The following is a 20973-nucleotide window of genomic DNA, read 5'->3' on the forward strand; positions in this document are numbered from 1 at the left end:
AATGCAAATACCAATGTATTTTCATTTTTGAATGAACTCATTTCTAATTAAATTAAAAATGATTGAACTTCAAATTTTTATCACATAATCTGGAACATATAGAGTACTTCCATACTACATTTGGTATTGTAATGTGCTTTCATGGAAAAAGTTCAAATCCTGGCAAGGGGCATTTCTAAGGACATTTTAACCAAAGGCAAGTTAGCCTGTCGTGTGGCAGGCTTTTTCCTCCTGGAAACTCAGTTGGTTTTTTTTTTTTTTTTTTTTCCCCACAAAAGAGACAAACTCTTTAGTCAGAAGAACTCATAATTCACAGATAATACCTGTATTAATTCTCTTCTGAATATTTTTTTCCCAAGAATTAAAGATCATTAATTCTTGTATCTATTCTATGTCTACTCATTAAAACTCGTTAGATGTAAAATGAAAATAATGTACTGTATTTATAGTTTACATCGATGAATAATTACATCAAAAAATGCTAAAAGACATTTATTGATGTAATTATTTAATTAAATCAATAATTGAAACATACTATTTGATTTTTAAGACCATGGATTTAATAAACATTTATACAAATCGTCTACTAGTTTCGCTAGCTTAACTGCCTAGCTTTGTCAACACGAGAAAGGTTATGCTAGTAATTAAATGCAAAAAACAAAAGAATGAAGTAACGGTTTAAAAACAGTTAGACAAATTGGAGAGCACAATTTTTAAACCGTTACTTCATTCTTTTGTTTTTTGCATTTGATTACTAGCATAACCTTTCTCATCTTGACAAAGCTAGACAGTTACAGCTAGCGAAACTAGTAGATGATTTGTAGAAATGTTTATTAAATCCATGGTCTTAAAAATCAAATACTATGTTTCAATTTTAATGAAAAGGACCAAATAACTTTCAGTAAATCAATAATTATAAATATTTATTGATGTAATTATTTGTCTCCAAGCCCCCCCACGGAAAAATTTTCTGCAGACGCACGCCCACACATACGGTCAAAATTGATGTGAAATTTGTTGCACACCCAACCGAAATGGGCATGTGACGCCACTGATATACATACATACATATATAACTTTTTACATCAATTTCTGTTACTAGAATAGCCCTTTATATTATGCATTGTCTTAAAATTAAAAAGATTTTGTTTCAAAAATATTTTTTTTATTAAATTAAAAACATTTACTTTTTATTTAATAAAAATTATTACTGTTTTGTCCAGTCTGCAGCTACTTCTGGCAAAATTACTCACTATGGATGAATATATATATATGTCAAGCCCTGTGTGTATGTTGTGATACCTCAGAATTAGTTCACTTTTTTTCTTTTATTCTAGTGCACAGTAATAATAGTGGAAATTTTTCAAATAATCTCCCTGGGCCTGGAATAAATAGTCACTATTTGCCAGCACAGTTTACAAATAAACCAAGAGTACTTGTAGCAACTCAGCCAGTAACTATGGTCACCAATGGTGTTCTGAATAGTGGACCACATTTAGAGGAGAATAGACAAAGCTCTGGTAAGAAATAAATTAACTGATTTATTTCTCATCTAACATAAGTAAATATTAAGATATACAAGATTTCCATGTTTTTTATCATATACATTTTATTTTATTAACAACATCTAAAGTGTTTGATAGCTAATAGTTCCACCTTCATCAGAAGTGGTTCTACCGTCTTCAGCACCTAAATCTTTATGACGAATATGAATGCAACACACTTGAAAAAATGATACTTATCTTAAAAGTCTAATACTTTAATGTAGTGGTTTAAGTTATACTGGATGATGCATAGCTGTTGCAAGATGATACTGGAGAAGAATCACTGCTCATGTGCAGTTCCAGAAGCAGCAGGAATAAAGGGGAAGGAGTTTGGGGCACTAATTAATTATTGACTTGACCAAAAGTTAAAGGAATAAATATAGTTATGAGGAGACAAAACAGGGATAGAATGTAAGGAGTGTTGTATTTTCAAAGGAATATGGAGAGAGAACAAGAGGGGGGGGGGTGTTGCTGATGATAGCAGAATTACAACCAAAACAAAATGTTCAGTAGGAAGACAGGAGAAGAATTGTGTGAAGCAGTACCAATGAGACTCTCTGATGTGAATAGAGACTGACAAGACAAAGTATATATTTGGTTGTTGCTATAAGCTGTGAGTGCAAAGGACATAGAAGACTTGCTTCAAAACATTAGCTCATTGTGCACAGGGCAAATAATTATTATTAAGAACTTTTATTTTGGTAGTATAAAATGATAAAATGGAAGGAAGAAAAAAAAGAAAATGAAATTTATGCAGTGACCGAGAGATAACTACCTAATAGCATGCAATAGAGGACACTCAGGGTTAGGAGTGCCATATTTAATGATAGCATCAGCAAAGTGGCTCCATTCTATCTATCATGTCTAATGGACAAGGTACAACTGCTAAAATTTGGCTGAGGATAAAGGGACTGACTGCTGCTTCATCGAATCTTTTGGAAGAAAAGTTGATAGCAACTTGAAGACTGAATCTGCAGCTCAGAATTAGAACCAGGAAGGTTGGTATATTTATTTTTGACATGTTTATTCCTTATGTTAAGAAATTTTTTAGGCATGGATTTATTAGAAATATCAGACAATACATTGAAGCTTCTTCTTCTCCCTTCTACTTGTTAGGCCTACTGGCCTGTTACAGAGATCTCTTTAGCCCTTCTAAGTCATACCCATCCCGAGGATAAGGTGACTAGCCCTATGCCTCCCGGTATTTCTTATGGCTGTATCTCCGTGTGTTCATGGGGCCGGTTTGCCTGCTTGCAGGAGGAAAAACCCCAGATAAACTGGGGAGTAAAACCCTGCTGTCCACATCCACGACTGGCTAACTTGGCTATGTCTGAGAAAGATCCTTAAGCTTCTCACGTCGGTGATGGGAATCGAACCCAGGACACGCCTTTCATAGGCATATGGTTGCAAAGCGCATAGCCACTAGGCTAACTGCATGGATGCATTAAAGCTCTGGATTGAAAATAGAAGAGAGCTCTGTTTATAGTGAGTTAATGGCTGTGTCATCTGGCCTGGTGGTTGGCCAAGTAGTTGGCATATGAACTTTCCAGCCAACAGGCAATAGGTTTCAATCCCATCGAGGCATGAATGTGTGTGTGTGATTGTCTTTAGGTGGGCTTTAGAGAAGTGTTTCTGGAATAATCCAGAAACTCTTATTTTTTGCATAAGAAAAGATAATTAAAAATATAAAAGATATATGAAATTAATTACAAAAAAAAGAAATCCTTAGCCCACCCATGGTATTAATGGACTATGATTTTTACTATCATTCATGGGAGAGAGTCACAAAAAAATTTGTAGTAGTGCCAATGTGAGTAATTGCAGTCTGTTCTCATACAAAACTTGTAAATTTTTAGAGAGTGTAATTTGATTTGAAACCTAACAGGTTGATATAGTTCCTGTAGCTCTACATTTTTTGAGAATGCTAGCCAATTTATTTCCCATTACTGCATTGTAAGCCTTGTAGAGCCACCATATTATCATTCTATTAATTATAATTCTCGTAGTCAAGCTTATACGTTGGTAATGCATTACTAAATCACTTAAGGAATTGACAACGTACATAAGAACTAAATCACATCCTCAACACTTTCTCAGCCAATGGCTACCCCCCCCCCCCAAAAAAAAAAAATCCAAAAAAATATTGAAACCAACCCACCCCCTTTCACAACAAGGATTACTCTAAATCCATCACCATTCCCTACATCCGAGGCACCTCGGAAAAAATTACCAAAATCTTAAAAAAAACATGACTTGACCTCCTGTTACAGACCATACAGAAAATTGGCATCTCTTTTCTGCTCCACTAAAGACCAGGTCCCTTGCAGCTGTAAACTGTCGTACTTTGGCGAAACAGGCAGGACAGCGAATATCAGAATTTCGGAACACAAGGACTACATCCGGTGTCACAAGTACAGCCACTCTGGTCTTGCAGACCATGCTCTGGATACACGCCACAGAATACGGTGGAAGAGAGCTACAGTAATACACCATAGTAAGTTCAAATTCGAAAGACTGTTAATGGAATCAGCCTCAGCCCTAAGAAACTCTCCAAACCTCAACAAATTTGGTTGCATGAGACTGCTCCAAATTTGGGAGGCTTACATCAGCAGACCTTCAACCCAACAGCCAAGAACACCTACATAGCCTGCTAGAGGACACCATCAGGACTTTTAGGAGAACAATTGCTTCATCACTTCATTCTCAGTTACTGTGTTGTAGTGCCTACGTGCACGTGCCTTTTTTGTAAGTTCCTTTTGAAGATGGCAACGTGACGTTGCCGAAATATTGGAAATATTTATTAAAGTGTAATTTAATTTATATTCTTATGTACGTTGTCAATTCCTTAAGTGATTTAGTAATCTATTAATTATAGTTTGCAGAGCCATCAACCTCTATTCTCACCAAGCTTTCCTCAAAGTTGAAACTAATCATATTTGTCACACTTTGTTTGATGGCTACCATTCAATCGTAATTAACAAAATACTTGTCTTCCTTCAATCCCACAATCTTCTCAACATACATAACATAGTAATGCTATTACTATTATCGAAAGCATCTCAGAAAAATATAGCCAGAACTTTAAAGAAATGTCCCTAAAGACCAGCTTCGTATCCTCTCATTTCCAGGTGTATATAAATATGGTTGTACTTGCAAACTGTCTGGAAGTACTTAAGAAATATATCAACTGTATATCAACGGACGTTCAGTATGCCCATCTTCTGGGAAGTTTGACTCAAATGTGATTGTGTCAAACTTCCCAGAAGATGGGCATACTGAACGTCCAGTTCATCAACCATGGTCTAGTTGATGGGTAAAAGGCTTATCATTGTCCCCACTCTTAGAACTTCAGGCTTTTAATCTCTTCCATTTGTTTTTATGTTCTAAGTCTTATATTGCATCCCAGATGATATCTCTCTTACATTTCCAGCACTGTTTTTGTTCCATTATACTAAAAATGAAATCAGCTTCAACCTGCTCTTGAGCCTAAACATGCGAGGAAAGCAGTATCAGATGATGCTTAAAGTTGGGAAAATAAATAAGTTGGAACTTAAGAGATGGTAGCATTTTAAAAGAAATATAAAGAGAACTGTGATTAGCAAGCAAGAAGGGTTGGTTACCAGCATGTAAAGGAAAACATACACATTAAGAGAAAGTTAGCCAAGCAGGCCAATGGAAATCCCAAAGAGTTCATTTCTTTCATTATGTGACAAGTGAAAGGAAGAAGGATTATTGGAAAGATAACTTTAATGAATACAGATCATAAAAGGTGCAGAAGCATTGAAAAAATTGAAGAAGATTGAAAAAAAGTAATCACTCAATTGAATAATTGAGTGATTACTTTTTTGCATGTCATTTAGGTGGAGATAATGCAGTGATATGAGAATAAATATTGGTAAATGAACTGGAGGTAGATAGGTATTTTGTGCATTTCATTCATTTATAGTAAATGCCTAATGTACTATAGTAAACTTATAGTACATTAGTATTATTAGTGTGGGTGTGCTAAGGATTATATAATTCAGGAAAACCCTGCCTTAGAGACCAAACATGAAAATCTTCACTAAATAAAGTGATGTCTCACAGCAAGTAGTGACATTCATCAGCTGTCTAAGACATTCATATCCATGATGAGATTCAAACTCAGAGTCTGTTGGAGAGAAAGTACACTATCCACTCAGCGAAGTAGGCCAGCACAGATGCTCAGGATATTACAAATTCTCAATAGGAATTCATCATTGGATTATATTGATTATTAACCTTTATGCTACAGAGAAGTGGTATTTCCTTGATCAGACTGTTTAGGTTTCAGCACAGATGATCATTCCAAAGAAAAGATATTTCCCTAAAGAAGGCTACGAAAGTGATAGTACGAAGGTGCCAGTCTGGTTGGCCGAGTGGTTAGCATATCCACTCTCCAAAAGTCTGTTGGTTCAAATCCTGCTGTAGGCATGGATGTTTGTGATTGTCTGTAAAAATACTAGTGGTAGATGGCGCTGGTGTAGATGATGAAAGCATTTGTGGTTCGTTGTAGTTGGTGGATAGTTGGAGTGGTGGAGACAGAGCATTGTAGAGTAGGTGCTCTCCCTCAATGAGTCTTTGGACTTCCTGGAGGTGTCATGTAATAATAATAATAATCATAAAATTATAGACATTAGTATCTCAGAAGTGATGGTGGTTAGGGTATTGGAAAAGTTACTTAAGCACAGAATTGAGAAATGGGAATATGATACTCTGTGGAGGACATTGTAAAAATAATCATAATTTACAATTATGAATCTTTTTACAATTATTTCTCTATTTAATATATTATTAGTTTTGGTTTTGTAACACGTATATCGGCACTTGCGATGTGTCAATTATTGATATTATTCTTGTCAAAATGAAATGTAAACCATTTGAAATTGATGTACTTACTAGAATCTGATAATTTGTAATAATTTGAGTTTTTTTTTTTTTATTGTAATTTAAAACTATGAAGTGTTGAGATGTTTGTTGTGGTTTGTGAAGGCATCATGCTTATGCTAACGGAGACAACGTGTCAGCCATTATACGTAACTTCTTGCTCGCCATTTATACAGAGTGTGCATGCCTGCGAAGGAGTTCGATTGGTGATTGACAGCTGATAGAGAGAGACAGAGTTCAGTATCAGGGTAATGAAGAAAATGAGAGGTAATGGAATTTTAAGAATGCAGACCAAAGAAATTTTGTTCTTAGGTAGTTTTTAAGTTGTACGAAAAGGATTCCGAAAAGGAATTGTAGAACTGTGATTTTTAAACTGGAGGAGTTGACTGTCAACAAGTATTTAGTAAATAAAAGAAGATATTGCAGTCAACGTTCTAATTGAATGTTCAAGGAAACACTGGATGGAAAATTTCATCTTCTGTCTTAAGGACTGGATTACTATGGAAAAAGCAATTGGTGAAATTTGAAACTGTAAAGTGGCTTAACATGAAGAGATCTACTTAGATCTGTTGTTTATGAAGTACTAGCAGAAACTTCTTTCTCCATTACAAAAATTAGAAAATTGTGCATCAAACTGAACTGCAAGAGGTAAGTGTTTATACTTCAGTGAGACAGGAGGAATAATATTGTATGCTACATAAGGGTGATAAGAAAGGATCCCATGGAAAAGAAGAAGAAAAGTTTATATTTTCAGAAAAGGCCCTAATAAAGAAACTGATTCTGATGAAACATTTTTGTTGTTGTGAAAACAAGATATTTAGTCTGATAGATGTGATTAAGTATATGTCAATCCAATAATAGAATGAGTCAGAGAATGAATGATTTTAATATTTCAGGATAAGAAAATCTCTAAAGTATAGATTTATTTTAGAAGGCCTTGGATCCAGTTAATTTTGTAGTTATGAAATTTTATTTAAAGTGTATATGTTGTTTTAGTTTTATTAAATGTGTATGTTTTTGTGTTTGGTGTGGAGTCAGTGATTTTCCAGATTCTAAAAGAAACATTAAAAGTCATTGCACCAATTGGAATTGAACCTTTCTGTAAGTCTTAAACACTTGGAGTAAAAATCTTCTTTATAGAGATGAAATAAAATAAACAATCTCTAAACTACATCATGGTTTTTTTGAAAGATCAGTCTTGCAATATTAATTTATTCACTTTCTCTAATAAAATGACAATTGGATTAGATAATGACCATACCATGATATTGCTGGACTTTGCAAAGACATTTGACAGGATACCACATGGAAATCTCTGATGTAAACTGCAGCAAATCAAGATGAATATGAAGCCATTGATGTAAGGTACGGTATTAGTTGATGGATTGACATCAGAGTGCAGCATATAGTGAAAATAAACAAGGAGCCAGGGGACTAGTGGTGTAACAGGACTCTTTACTTAAACTGCTGCTGTTTAATTTGTACATTAATGATATTGGTCATAGTTCAGAGGGAAGGAGGATATCCACTTGTTTGCTGATAATGCTAAACTGGATAGCACATTAGTTAATAAAGGTGATGTGGATTTCCTGTAGCATGATGTAAATAGACTCACATTGTTGGTAAAGAATAATGATTTCCAGTTTAGTGTGATAACGTGAGACTGTGCACTGTAGACTGAAAAGATTACACGCTGTGCATAACATTGATGGAAGCAAGAAATTGATGAGACAAGATTTTAGAGTGACTATAGACAAGAAGTTGAAGTTCAGAGGACATATTGAAAAAAATGGACAGAATAGCACAAAAGATCAGTTGGATGCTGAAGAATAAACACACTGGCATGACCAAGAATGCTATTAGCCCTCTTTATAAAGGTTAGCTAGTCTCCATATGAGACTGGTAAGAAAAGGTAAACTATGCTAAGCTGGAATAATGTACACATTTTTAAAGCCCACTCCTGCTGTCACTTCATTCAGCTTAATTGCAATTTCTGAATTTTAAGAATTGTTGATGCACTAGTGAATTAGGTGAAATAATGAAGTAGACTGATAAAAAGCCGCTGCCTCTTCCAACGAATCATCCATTTAGTAAAGCAGCAGCTTTGAATAATTACCCTTGCTCCATGTGTTTCCAACTGATTGTAAGCACGCAGAAACACTGAACACTTGTTTCATTACAGTACTGTATACGGTAATTTTATAATTTGTACATTGTATTATTTCACTATAAACAAAGAGTAAAATCAGTAATAATAAAACACACCTACACATTTCAGCATTCAGACATATTAATTGTTAACGTATCCTTTTAGTTCATCTAGTAATTTTTGACTTACAACGGAATCATTAGAACAGAACCCTGTCATAAGTCAAGAACTGACTGTATATGAATATATAATGAATAATGCTGCATTCTAACTCTGTCACTCTTTTCTTTCGCTACCTTTAACAATACTTTCAAGTCCTCTCTCATAAAAAATTTATCACCTTTCAATTCATTCGTACCCGCCACAATTGTTAATTCTTTCACCCTCTGTTTTTGCACTCTAATACTCTCACTTACATCCTTAAATTTCGCACCCGGTAAGTACGATTTAGTTACACTCCCATCTGTTACTCCTCTTAATAACGAGTCACCATACAACACCCTTTCCTTCATTTCGGAAACTCTCCCACGATAGGAAAGAGTTTTGCAGGTGCTCTAATTGCCGCTGCGCATTTTGTATCACTGCGCTCAGCCTAGCGATCTCACTTCTTACAAATAATTCCTCATTTTTTTTATCATTCAAGCCATTTTCTCTTTCTGTATAATTGCTCTCACTCTTTCTTAGATCACCGCTCACATTGCCATCTTGTACACCACAATTCCCTATCGAGCCACTATTTTCACTCGCATTCTGGCTTTCTTCAACCATAACTGTCTCACAACCTGACACATACTTCGACTCCTCACTTTGCATACACTTTCTACACATTCTCCCACCACTATCACTTTCAATCCAAACTCCAGCCTCATTCGGGAATGCATACATTCCACACACATCACATTGGACAAATTCTCTCACATTATAGTTTTTGAACAATGGCATCGTATTTTTGGACGCCATTATCTTACGTTGCATTGGCACCATATTCAAATCTATGAAACGTATTGTTAAATACTAAATTAATTAACGGAATTTACACCAAAATCACACAGACACAACAAGCTACCAAATTTAGACAATATTACGTTATGATTTTTAACATATATTCTAATTTCCATTCAAAATTGTACTTAGCTTTCAGGAGCTCCCTGAAAACACGACCGTTCGCCTGGCCCTCGAGTGGTGACTCCGGCGACTTCATTTTTTCAACGTCACCAGGTGGTGACGTTGAAAAAATGAAGGAACCATTAGTTTATACGGGAATTGTGATGAATGAAGTGGAGGTGAATAGTCTATTACAGAACCTTAATGTGAATACATCTGTGGGATTTGATGGTATACTGGCACGGGTCTTGCATGAAGCGGCTAATGAATTATCAGTGCCCTTGACCATGTTGTTTAATCTGAGTCTCGGGTCTGGCTTAGTCCCGAAGGCGTGGAAAGAGGGGAAAATAGTTTCACTGCATAAAGGAGGATCCAAGACTATGGTTGCAAATTACCGACCGATCAGCATATCAGGAGTCGTTGTCAAGGTCTTGGAGAAAGTAGTCAAGGGAAAAATACAGGAATGGATTGATGAAAATGAGATACTGTACAGAGGACAGCATGGCTTTGTAAAGGGTAGATCATGCCTCAGTAACTTGCTCAAGTTTTATAACAAGGTGACGGCTGAACTGGATAAGGGAAATGGGTTTACAGTGATACTGCTGGACCTGGCAAAGGCGTTTGACAGGATACCACATGGAATTCTAATCCGTAAACTACAACATATGGGAATGGATATAGGGTTGGTGAGATGGATAGCTGGGTGGTTGATGGAGAGATATCAAAGAGTAGTTTATTCAGGAGTAGAGTCCAAAAGACGGCCTGTGACTAGTAGTGTGCCACAGGGTTCTGTTCTTGGACCACTGCTGTTTAATCTGTTCATTAACGATATAGGGAAGGGTCTAAGTGGGACAGTTCATTTGTTCGCTGATGATGCAAAGTTGGGTAGGGCGATAGTGAATGCAGAAGATGTCAAAGTCTTGCAAGATGACTTAGATAGATTGGAGTTCTGGACTAAGGAGAATGGATGTCAATTTAATGTGACAAAATGTAAGGTTATGCATTTTGGAGTGAAAAGATTAGCAGCAGTATACCACATTGCTGGAACTGTACTCCAAGAGATTGATGAGACCAGGGACTTGGGAGTGTTGGTGGATAGGGAGATGAAGTTTAGGGGGCACAATGCGAAAGTAGCTAAATCAGCTCATCAACTCACTTGGTTGTTGAAAAATACCTTGACGAGCAGAGACAACAAGTTATTGTACCTCTGTACCGAGCCCTGATAAGACCTCATCTCGACTACTGTGCCCAGATTTGGTCACCTCGGTTCCTTCTTGATGGGGAGGAGGTGGAGAGGATCCAGAGGCGAGTGACTAAGATGATAGCAGGTCTATAGAATGAACCATATGAGAACTGGTTGAAGATTTGTGAGTTGCAGAAACAAGTTGATAGGCGGAAGAAGGGAGATATGATTGAGACATTCAAATTGCTAAAAGGATTCTATAGGATTAATTCAGATGATATTTTTGAGATCAGGACTGGTGGTGGGAGAACTAGGGGACACCCATGGAAGCTGGGCAAGAGCGTGGTTAGCAGGGATGTTAGAGCTGGGTTCTTTACTTTTAGAGTGGTAAATGAGTGGAATAAGCTGCCAGAGTCTGTTGTGGGTGCTATGACAGTGAGCGAGTTCAAGACAAGGTATGATAGATACTGTGAGAATGTTGAACAGTTGTGTGAACATGATGTTTAGGGCCTCCCTCGATGAGTCTAAGGACTCCTGGAGTAGCCCGTAGTAATAATAATAATAATTTCATTCTTATTGGGACCATCATCATCAGAAAGCAGTTAAATCTTTGAAGGTTCCTTTAAATAAAAAGTTCCATTTAACTTTGAAGAATAAACACTTGTTAGATTTGAGTTAGTTCATTCAATGTATCTAGGGTTTTGTTGCCTATTACTGATGATCCTGTTGAGGACAGCCATTACTAGTTAGAAGGTAGTTGTATGTGATAATATATGCATCTGGTGATAACTAATAATCTTATTTCAGGTTTAGAGATATCCCATTTAGAATATCTCTGTTGTTCTTTATTTTCTTATATTTTTAAGATCCACTCTCCTTCATCTTTCTGTTCCATACATGTTCCATTTAAATCAATCTTTGAAAGAAAAAAAAAAAAAAAAAAAAAAACTTCTTTCCTGGATACACATGCATGCGTGCATTCTCTCTCTAGCAGGTGACTCAAAAAGGAAAATCTTACAGACTTTTTTTTTTTTCTCTTTATATGTTTCCTAATATAGCATCCTCTGGAGTCCAAGGTAAAAAAATCCAGGGTAAAAGCATAGAATTACTTTAGTGATAAAGAAAAGACAAAGTAATTCTATGCTTTTTTCTGTTTTCGTGCATGAGTGTTGTGTGTATGTGTCACTCTGACTTAATGGAGCAGAGAACTCATTGAACTGCCATCTCCTTTGCCCACCAACATATACTGTATACAATGAAAGAGTGAACAGCCCTCAGGATCAAGACAGTTAACAATAAACATGAATGATTCAAAATAAATAAAATAACTGCAAATTAAATTTATTATCCATTGCATGTTAATGCAATGGATAATCTTTCATTTCATTTATCTGAATTTCTTTCAATCTGTTTTGATCAGTATTTTATTTTGTATTGAAATTTTAAAATCATAACTGTTTCTTTCTTTCTCTTTCAGAAATGTTTTATAGCCCTTTCATGCCAGTATCTCAAGGTGAAACTGTGGTATATACTCAAAAAATAGACTCTAGTATAGCAGAACCCTCATCACATGTGCACCCAAAACCAACTGTCATCGTCCAAGCTCCTCCATCAGCACTAAGTTCTTACCCATCTTCTGCAGTTGCAGTGTTTCCTATGGCAGCCACACATACTTTATCCAACCCAATCACATCACCGGGTAATCAACCAAATATTGTCACTCTCGTGCCACAGTCTCATTCAACTTCATTAGTTCCTGAAGAAGTTTCTCATACAATTGATGGTAACTCCATATCACTACTTATTAATCAGTCTTGTTCAAGTGAAAAAGATAATATATATCATTCTGAAACAAAAAGGCCTTTAGAAGAATTTGAAAACAGCAGGTCATAAGAAAATAATTATAAGTAAATCTTGTAATTGTTTTTAAAGTAAATCTTGAACATTTCTTTAGGAAAGCAGCCCTGAGCATTTTACTTTATCCTGAAGAACACTTATTTGTACTGTTTCAGTACATGTTAATTTTTTTTTCTGTATAGGGAAAAAAAAAGTATATATATTTGTTTTGAAATGATGAAATTTGTTTTATCAGTCATTTATTAGTGTGTTATCTTTTTTTTTCTTTTTTAATTAAAGATTTCATGCAAAAAATTAAGTGCACTAGATCTTAAAAATGACAGATTTCTTATTACTATAAAGATTTATTTATCTCAGGCTTGGGAACATTTTTCTTGCATTTCTTACAGGTCTGCTTTGATTTGTAAACTAAGATTTAAAACAATGTCAAGGCTAGATTTTTTAAATAAAAAAATCATGTTGTACGTGATAGTGATGTTATTTGGATTTCTTTGTTACTCCTATGTCATTTTTGATCAGAGTTCCAGTCAGATGGCATCTGTTTGTATCATGACTAATAATTAGTGTTCAAAATGCAGAAAATATTAGCAATTTGTAGAGATGATATAACAATACTCTTTTTTAACCAATTTAAATGGAAGATTTATTGAAGTCTTTTTTTTTATACCTAACTTCTGAAGTGATCTTTCCTTCTTGCATATCCATGCAAAGCACTATATGTAAAGAGCTTGTTATCCACACAGGAATTTTATACGTTTTTTGATATTCTCTTTTGCACATTCACCTACACACACACACACACACACACACACTTCTACAATTCCCAAGAATGAAGGATTATGATCTTCAAAATGCATTTTTGTGTGTTTTAACTGAAAATGAGAAACTTTTGCAATAAAATATATGGCTTGACAAGATTTTCATGAATATAATACATAAGTTTTTATTTGTTGAATTTATTTGTTCATATTGAACCTATATTACTGTGATTTTGCAAGGTATTTGTTAAAAATACATGGGAGTGGCTGCAAACAAGTGGTTTGAACTTTGTTGACCATTGAATATTGAGTTATTGAGTCGTGTTATATGTAGTTAAAGAAAATTCCATTACAATAACAAGCTGTTATAATAGATAACTGTGTAACTACGTATTTTTAGTTGAAGTTGAAATTTATTGAAAAATTACTGTATTGAAGGGTGTCTGAAGAAAAGTCAATTTAGGTAATAAAATATCTGAGTAAGAAGTTCATTTTATTGTTTATAATTCCGATAGATAAACTAATAAACTTAGCCAAAATATCCCATTTAATCCATATAGTTTGTGACAGGTACAGAATAAAAATAAGCAAAAATTAGAAATGGTATGCCACTTATAATGAATATCATAATATATGCTTAAAATTCACATCCCACTCACTTTGAATAGTTTTTCAATTTAAAAAAAAAGAGTTCATAAATGCATATATTTAATATCTATACTGTTCTTCTGTTAAGTTGTTTAAAGGCACAACAGAAAATGTTTGAGAGATGTATACAATTTAGCCTAATTATATTTAAAATATTCTTTCTTAAAATGAAATATTTTAATCAGTGAAACCTGTAATCGTATATCTGTTGCCATATATTTTGTGTGCCATTTGGAGATATATTGATAATCACAAATTGTTCATATGTGTATACATTAAGAACTCAAATTACATACTGAAAAATCTCATCCATTCCAGATTCATAAATGATAAAAGTTCTAGTTGAAAAAAAGGACTTGGTTATCTATCTGTCTCTCTCAACCCATGATCTGTGCTGCATAAATTTACATGTTTGAAAAACATTACTAAAAATACAGTATTGTTGTGTTATGAATCTGCTTGCTTATAAGGGATCTCTGCTCCTTGATATTTTTCCACATAAATAAAAAAATTCTGACTAAATTTAAATTTATATCATTTTTAAAGCCCTTTTTTTTTTGTGATCACTATTGAGAACATGAAAATAAACTGTTCAATTTTTAAAAAGCATAGAAACTAGAAATGGGTTGAAAAATAAATGGCATATTGTGTTAAATAATTACTGGTTTGGATGTAAATGTTTCAGTAATGAAATATTAATATTTATGGCTATTTTTGTTTAGGAGCATCCCTTTTTGGAGGCTTAATGAATTGTATACAGCACTCAGAAAGGATTAAAACAACAGAATTTAATATTTCCTATATTTCGTCTCAGTCACTGAGACATCTTCAGGGATTACAAAAAAACTAATGTAATATATACACAAATAACACACAATACTAAGCCCAACCATGTGGGTGACACTGAAGTCCTATCTAGGTGGAGTGCCCACTAAGGGCAGGTTAGGTGGTCTGGAATGTAAGGTGGGATCTCTGATGATAAGTATTTCCCAAATCTTAGGAAGCTTAATGCAACCGTATTTATTAAATTTGGTTGATTTCTGACAGCTGCTGCTGATTCCAAAAACAGTGTCTCTTTTTTGAATTTGCTGTGGTGGAGCATGGTGGTTTTTTCCATGAGATCCTGTGAGTTGTATCCAAGATATGGTCAGCCAGGCCTGTCTGACCATAGTCGTGGGTGCGGATGTATGACTTGTGTTCCTCCAGGTGGATGGTCACTGATCTGCCTGTCTGTCCAAAGTTCGCCAGCTTACAGGAACAAGGTACTATATAAACTCCACGCACAGAGAGAGGAGGGAGCTGATCTTTTGTAGAACGGATAAGGGTAGCAAGTTTGTGGTGGAGCTTAAATGCTGTGTGTAGGTTGTACTTTTTTAAAATCATGGCTATATTTTCCAATGTGCCATGGATGTAGGGTATGGTGATAGCATTTCTAAACTCTTTCTGAAGAGAAGACTGGAGAATATGGGAGGAACTGATTATTTTTTTTAATACTGTGATCGCTGTAGCCATTGGAGAGGAAAGTGTTGTGTATGTGGTCAAGCTTAGTTGTAAGGGTGGTTCCACTGGATCAAAAAGATTGTGGGCTCTCTTGGTTAGAGTTTTAATAATGCCATATTGTTGAGTGGGGTGGTGGTAGGAGAGTTTGTGAATGTATCTGCCTGTGTGTGTGGGTTTTCTATATACAGTGGAGGAAAGTGTACTGTGGAATGCATGTAACTATGGTGTAGTTATTTGTGTTGATGTTATTAGGAAAGGTAAACAATTGTTCTTTTGTTTTTCCATTGTAAACTGGATTCTTGGATGTAGGCTGTTGAGGTGGCTGAGGAAGGAGTCTAATGTGTCTGGGCCATGAGGCCAAATTGAGAACACATCATCTACATATCTTAGCCAGATAGAAGATTTGAGAGGGGCTGTGTCTATGGTTCGTTTTTCAAAATCTTCCATATAAAAATTGGCAAGAGAGGGAGGAACCCATTGCTGTTCCCTCTATCTGCTTGTAGATTTTTGTTCTTCCAAGAAAAATAACCAGAATTGATGGCAAAGGAAAAGAGATCTAAGATGTCAGTAGGAAAATTTTTCTAAGAGTGTTAAGGTATCAATTAAGGAAATCTTGGTAAACAGTAAAAAAAAAAAAAAATCAGCTAACGCCTTTTTATTCCCGTATACGGGGAGTAGGTGAGGCAATTTAGCCCTATCTAACTTTTGGAGACTGAGTGGGCAGTTCAATCTCCACTGGTACCAATCAGAGATAGATGGCCCAAGGCTATCACTAATTAAGCGGTACACAGTGAAGAGAGACGGCTCAAATGTGCTGCCATCTCGTGGTCCCTAACCCTAACACAATATATTTAATGTCTGAAATAATGTGGGTTCTACTGTCGATTTTCTTGAGTTTACAGGACGAAAAACCCGAGTTTCCGGGAGGAAAAACCCGCTTGCCCGTGCCAGAGATCGACTAACTCAGGAACCGGTCGAAAAAAGGCTTAGAAAAATTTCCTCTAGTCGCCGACTAGACTCGAAACCAAATCTTCCTTCGTGCGCCCAAGCGCCGTGGTGTGCAAACGCCACATCCACTGAGCTACACAGGCTCTGTTGGTAAACAGTAAGAGATGTCAAAGCTTACCAATATGTCTGTTGGTAAGCTTTGCCATCTCTTACTGTTTGTTATTTAAGGTTAAATTTTCTACAAGGGTTTTAAAATGGGTAGAGTTTTTTATATAGGATGTGGAAAGTCCAGTGAGTGGGGTCAGAGAGTTGGCCAGCTGTTTTGACAGTTTGTAGCAAGGTGCATTAGGGGCTCTACTATAGGTCTTAGTGGGGAATTGAGTTTGTGGATTTTTGGTAAACTGTATATCTGGGGGCGACAGAAAACAGAAAGGTTTGAGTTTTTTTGTCCGGGGGCCAGGAAGATACTTTTTTGAGGAAGTTTTTTTAATTTTTTAACTTGCTTTTGTGGGGTCGTGTTCTAGTGGGATGTAGGTAGAATGATCTCAGAGGATAATCTCAATTTTTCGATCGTATTCCGTGGCATTAAGAACGACTGTGGCATTACCCTTATCTTATCGACTCTGGTGGTGACGATACTTTTTTCTTTCCGTAATTTCATGAGCAGTGCGTTGTTCGGACGATAAATTACCAGGGGGCCAGGAAGATACTTTTTTGAGGAAGTTTTTTTAATTTTTTAACTTGTTTTTGTGGGGTCGTGTTCTAGCGGGATGTAGGTAGAACGATCTCGGAGGATAATCTCCATTTTTCGATCATATTCAATGGCATTAAGAACGACTGTGGCATTACCCTTATCTTATCAACTCTGGTGATGACGATACTTTTTTCTTTCCGTAATTTCATGAGCAGTGCATTGTTCGGACGATAAATTACTTTTTGGAGGCGAAGACTGGGAGAGGATGTTGGCGACATCAAGTCTGATGCTATCTCTGGCGTTAAGCGATAGATCCCACGTTCGATGTTAAACATTACATCAAGCACTGGCACTTCTTTCGGAGCGACCGCAAAATTGTGGCTGAGGCTTAGGGCACTGACGGCATCGTCGTTGAGCCCTTTTGGAAGATAGGTTAGCTACTGTCTATAGCTGTTGCAGTCCCACGTGGTTGGGTTTAGTATTGTGTGTTATTTGTGTATATGTTACATTAGTTTTTTTGTAATCCCTGAAGATGTCTCAGTGAGACGAAATATGGGAAGTATTAAATTCTGTTTTAATCCTTTCTGAGTGCTGTATAAAATATACAATCCATTAAGCCTCCAACATGATGTCACAGCACTTAAACCTCTACACACAGTATCCCTTTTTATAATGTCATTGACTTTTTACTCATTTTTTTTTAGGACATTACTAATGTTTTAAGATACATGAAGAATATGTGGGAAGATAATTTTTGACATACCTTTGTAGGATGTGTCTAGTTATCTTCTTATTCAGCAGCATCTGGTGGATGGCGATATACATTTGTACTACTGCTGAAGTATGACTGAAAGGAGGGGGGGGGGTTGGAAATGTTGAGATGGAGAGATAGGGAGAATTGCAGGTGAGACGAGGTATGTGAATTTGTACTACTGCTGAAGTATAACTGAAAGGAGGGGAGGGGGTGGTTGGAAATGTGGAGATGGAGAGAATTGCAGGTAAAGCAAGAGGTATGTGCATTTAAAACCCGGGTTTTAAAAATGCCCTAAAAATTTGAGTTAAAAGCCAATGACATTATAAAAAGGGATACTCCTAAACAAAAATAGCCATAAAAATTAATATTTATTTAGAGGAGTAACATGGAAATTTTTCCGGAAATAATACCTATGAAATATTATCTTTTTTTTTTTTGTCACTAATGTCAGACTGATTTAAGCAGAAATGTAAAAAATTTTTAGACATATTTAAGTGTGCAAATGCAATAGTTTTTTTTAGTTTACTGTCCAGTACAGAAAGACACAAAGAAACTAGTCATTTAATAAAGGATCTCCTCCTCCAGGAATGAATGTTTTGCAGATATTTAGAAAATTACAAGGTATTTGATAATAATTCTTGATTTTGATTTCTGCTTTTTTGCTTGCTTATCCAATTCCTGATTACTTTCAGCTACTAAAACTTAAATTCAATATGTTTCTTCTTTAATCAGCATGTTCTTCTCTGTTTAATTTAAATTCACTAATTGGCTTCCTGTTGGTGAAATAATCACTATCAAAATAACAGATTTTGAATTATCCAGGATTGAAAATTAAATCAAATTTTCTTGTATCTAATTTGTCTTCATCTTTTACATTCGTATTAAGATAATTGGATTAATTATGTCATATCAAGAAAAGAGAAAAATAACATAGATGTGAGCAGTACTTACTAATAGTGCCAAAGAGTGTAAGTTGAAAAGTTCATTAATGAAAACTCAATTTTAGATACTCTCCTCACTTTATGCTTAGCCATGAAACTGTTTTTTGTGTGGTTAAGGATATTACATGTGGTGGGGATTTGGCCACCTTTAAAAAAAAAATGTCTTCACAATACAACGCAGAAACAATGGCTTTACCTGTACTATGTGAATTGTTTTGCTCAACTAGGGGGCTAAACAAATTGCAGATAGTTTATTTTCTTTTCTGTTTCCATGATATATCTTAATTTCAGAAACATTTTACTAATTTTTAGAAACTAAGGATGTAATAAACTAAGAAAGAGATAAAAGACAAGGGTGGGGGGGGGGGGGCATTGATGGAAGATAATTTATCTTGCCACATGTATGCCTATCAACAACACAAGCATTCCTCATGCAGGAAAAAGTGTATATTCCTAAAGAATGATCTGCTGAGTGAAGTAAAATGCATCTTTAAAAGCCTTGTTTCGTTAATTTAACAAAATAGAAATGTTTTATGGTGGTCTTTGCTGGCATAAAGTAATGTGTATTTCTCTCTCATAAAAAGTTATAAAGCTATAGTAATAAATGAAATAAATTGCATCTGTAATTTCAGCAAGCTAGCAAAGCAGTGGTTGGACTATCATGCAAATTGTAATAGATTTCTCTACAGAGTGACATCAGTGAAATTATATGCGTTGTTTGATTAAATAAACCATTAAAATGTTGTATATACGAGATGGTAGTTATTTGAATATTACATTATATAAACTAAAGTACAATAAAGTAGACCATATACATATGATGAAGTTGACTGATTTAATTTAATTATGTAAAAAATATATTAATACATTTTGTGATGTGTGAAACAGCAGATATGTAGCATCAATATTTGATATTCGTGTTCTGAAACTTGACAAAAACATTAAGCGTCTTCACTTTATGCATGTTAACATCTTGCAGCCAAGTGTTAGAAATGCGAAATTCAAACTTTGCTTAACTTTCTTTTGTTACATTAGGTTGTGACAAAAATTTATTGTACACAGTGAAATTGGGAAATCCCTACATGGGTTATCTTAATTAGGCATGATAATTTAGAAATTATACAACATATTTGTAATGAATTTATATGGATCAAAACCAGCCTTAAACATAGATCATGATTGTGTTTATAGTTAAAGACTGAAAAGTTACAATTAAAGAGGAGGCGTCATAAAACTCCTAAAATATAAATTGAATCAATAATTTCAAATAAGATTTCAAAACATATTCAGCTGAAATAAATTCATTAGACACATTATTTCTCACAGTTGACTTATTGAATTGTAATAAAATAAACAATTTGAGTATAATGATAATGCAGTACTATATTATTGATTTTTATTACTGATGCAAATAATTAATAATTGACTTTGTCTTGGGAAAGGTAGAACTGGCTAGCTTTGATTCTATCATATTTAACTTTTTTTTTAGCAAGGTGCTATCACTGCCAGCATTGAAGAAACAAACTTGTATTCATTCTTGAATTATGAATCAATCACTTACCTTACCTTAATCACTACTCCAGCAACTGCAATTTTACTTATCATATCAGATAGAAATAATTATTTCTATAATTTTTAATTCACCTTAAAATTAAGGTTAAAAATTATGTATTACCAAAAATTTATATAAATTAATTATTTGCAAGTTTTGGATATAGGAGGGTCTCAAGTTATGAGCATCTGTTTATGAATATGAATTATATGTATATGAATGAAATACCATAAGAAATTCATATTTCAATAATTTGTTCATGTGAACACCAACCTACAAATCCAAACTTAAGAACTACTTGTGGTAGTGGTGAAGGGATCCACCTTCTTGGTTATTCTCTGACACAATCGGTTGCATATTTACTCACTAATTGCTTGCCAATGAGGTCAGTTATGCTTACCCAAATTCAAATTGCAAACCAACAAGAAAATAAAAT

General features: G+C 34.9%; 1 protein-coding gene across 1 annotated transcript in view; it reads left to right on the forward strand.

The window, feature by feature from the left end:
* Positions 1 to 19732, forward strand: part of LOC150097325 (forkhead box protein K1-like) — a 149381-nt gene extending 129649 nt beyond the window's left edge. The window contains exons 6-7 of the mRNA XM_090406890.1: positions 1338 to 1520; positions 12363 to 19732. Of these exons, the coding sequence (XP_090263016.1) occupies positions 1338 to 1520; positions 12363 to 12778 (599 nt within the window). The 3' untranslated portion in view covers positions 12779 to 19732. The remainder of the gene's footprint in view (positions 1 to 1337; positions 1521 to 12362) is intronic.
* Positions 19733 to 20973: the final 1241 nt, after the last annotated feature.

The sequence above is a fragment of the Typopeltis vanoorti genome, chromosome 17, assembly GCF_054136105.1.
Source record: "Typopeltis vanoorti isolate ZY-2024b chromosome 17, IOZ_Tvanoo_1.0, whole genome shotgun sequence".
Classification (NCBI taxonomy): domain Eukaryota; kingdom Metazoa; phylum Arthropoda; class Arachnida; order Uropygi; family Thelyphonidae; genus Typopeltis; species Typopeltis vanoorti.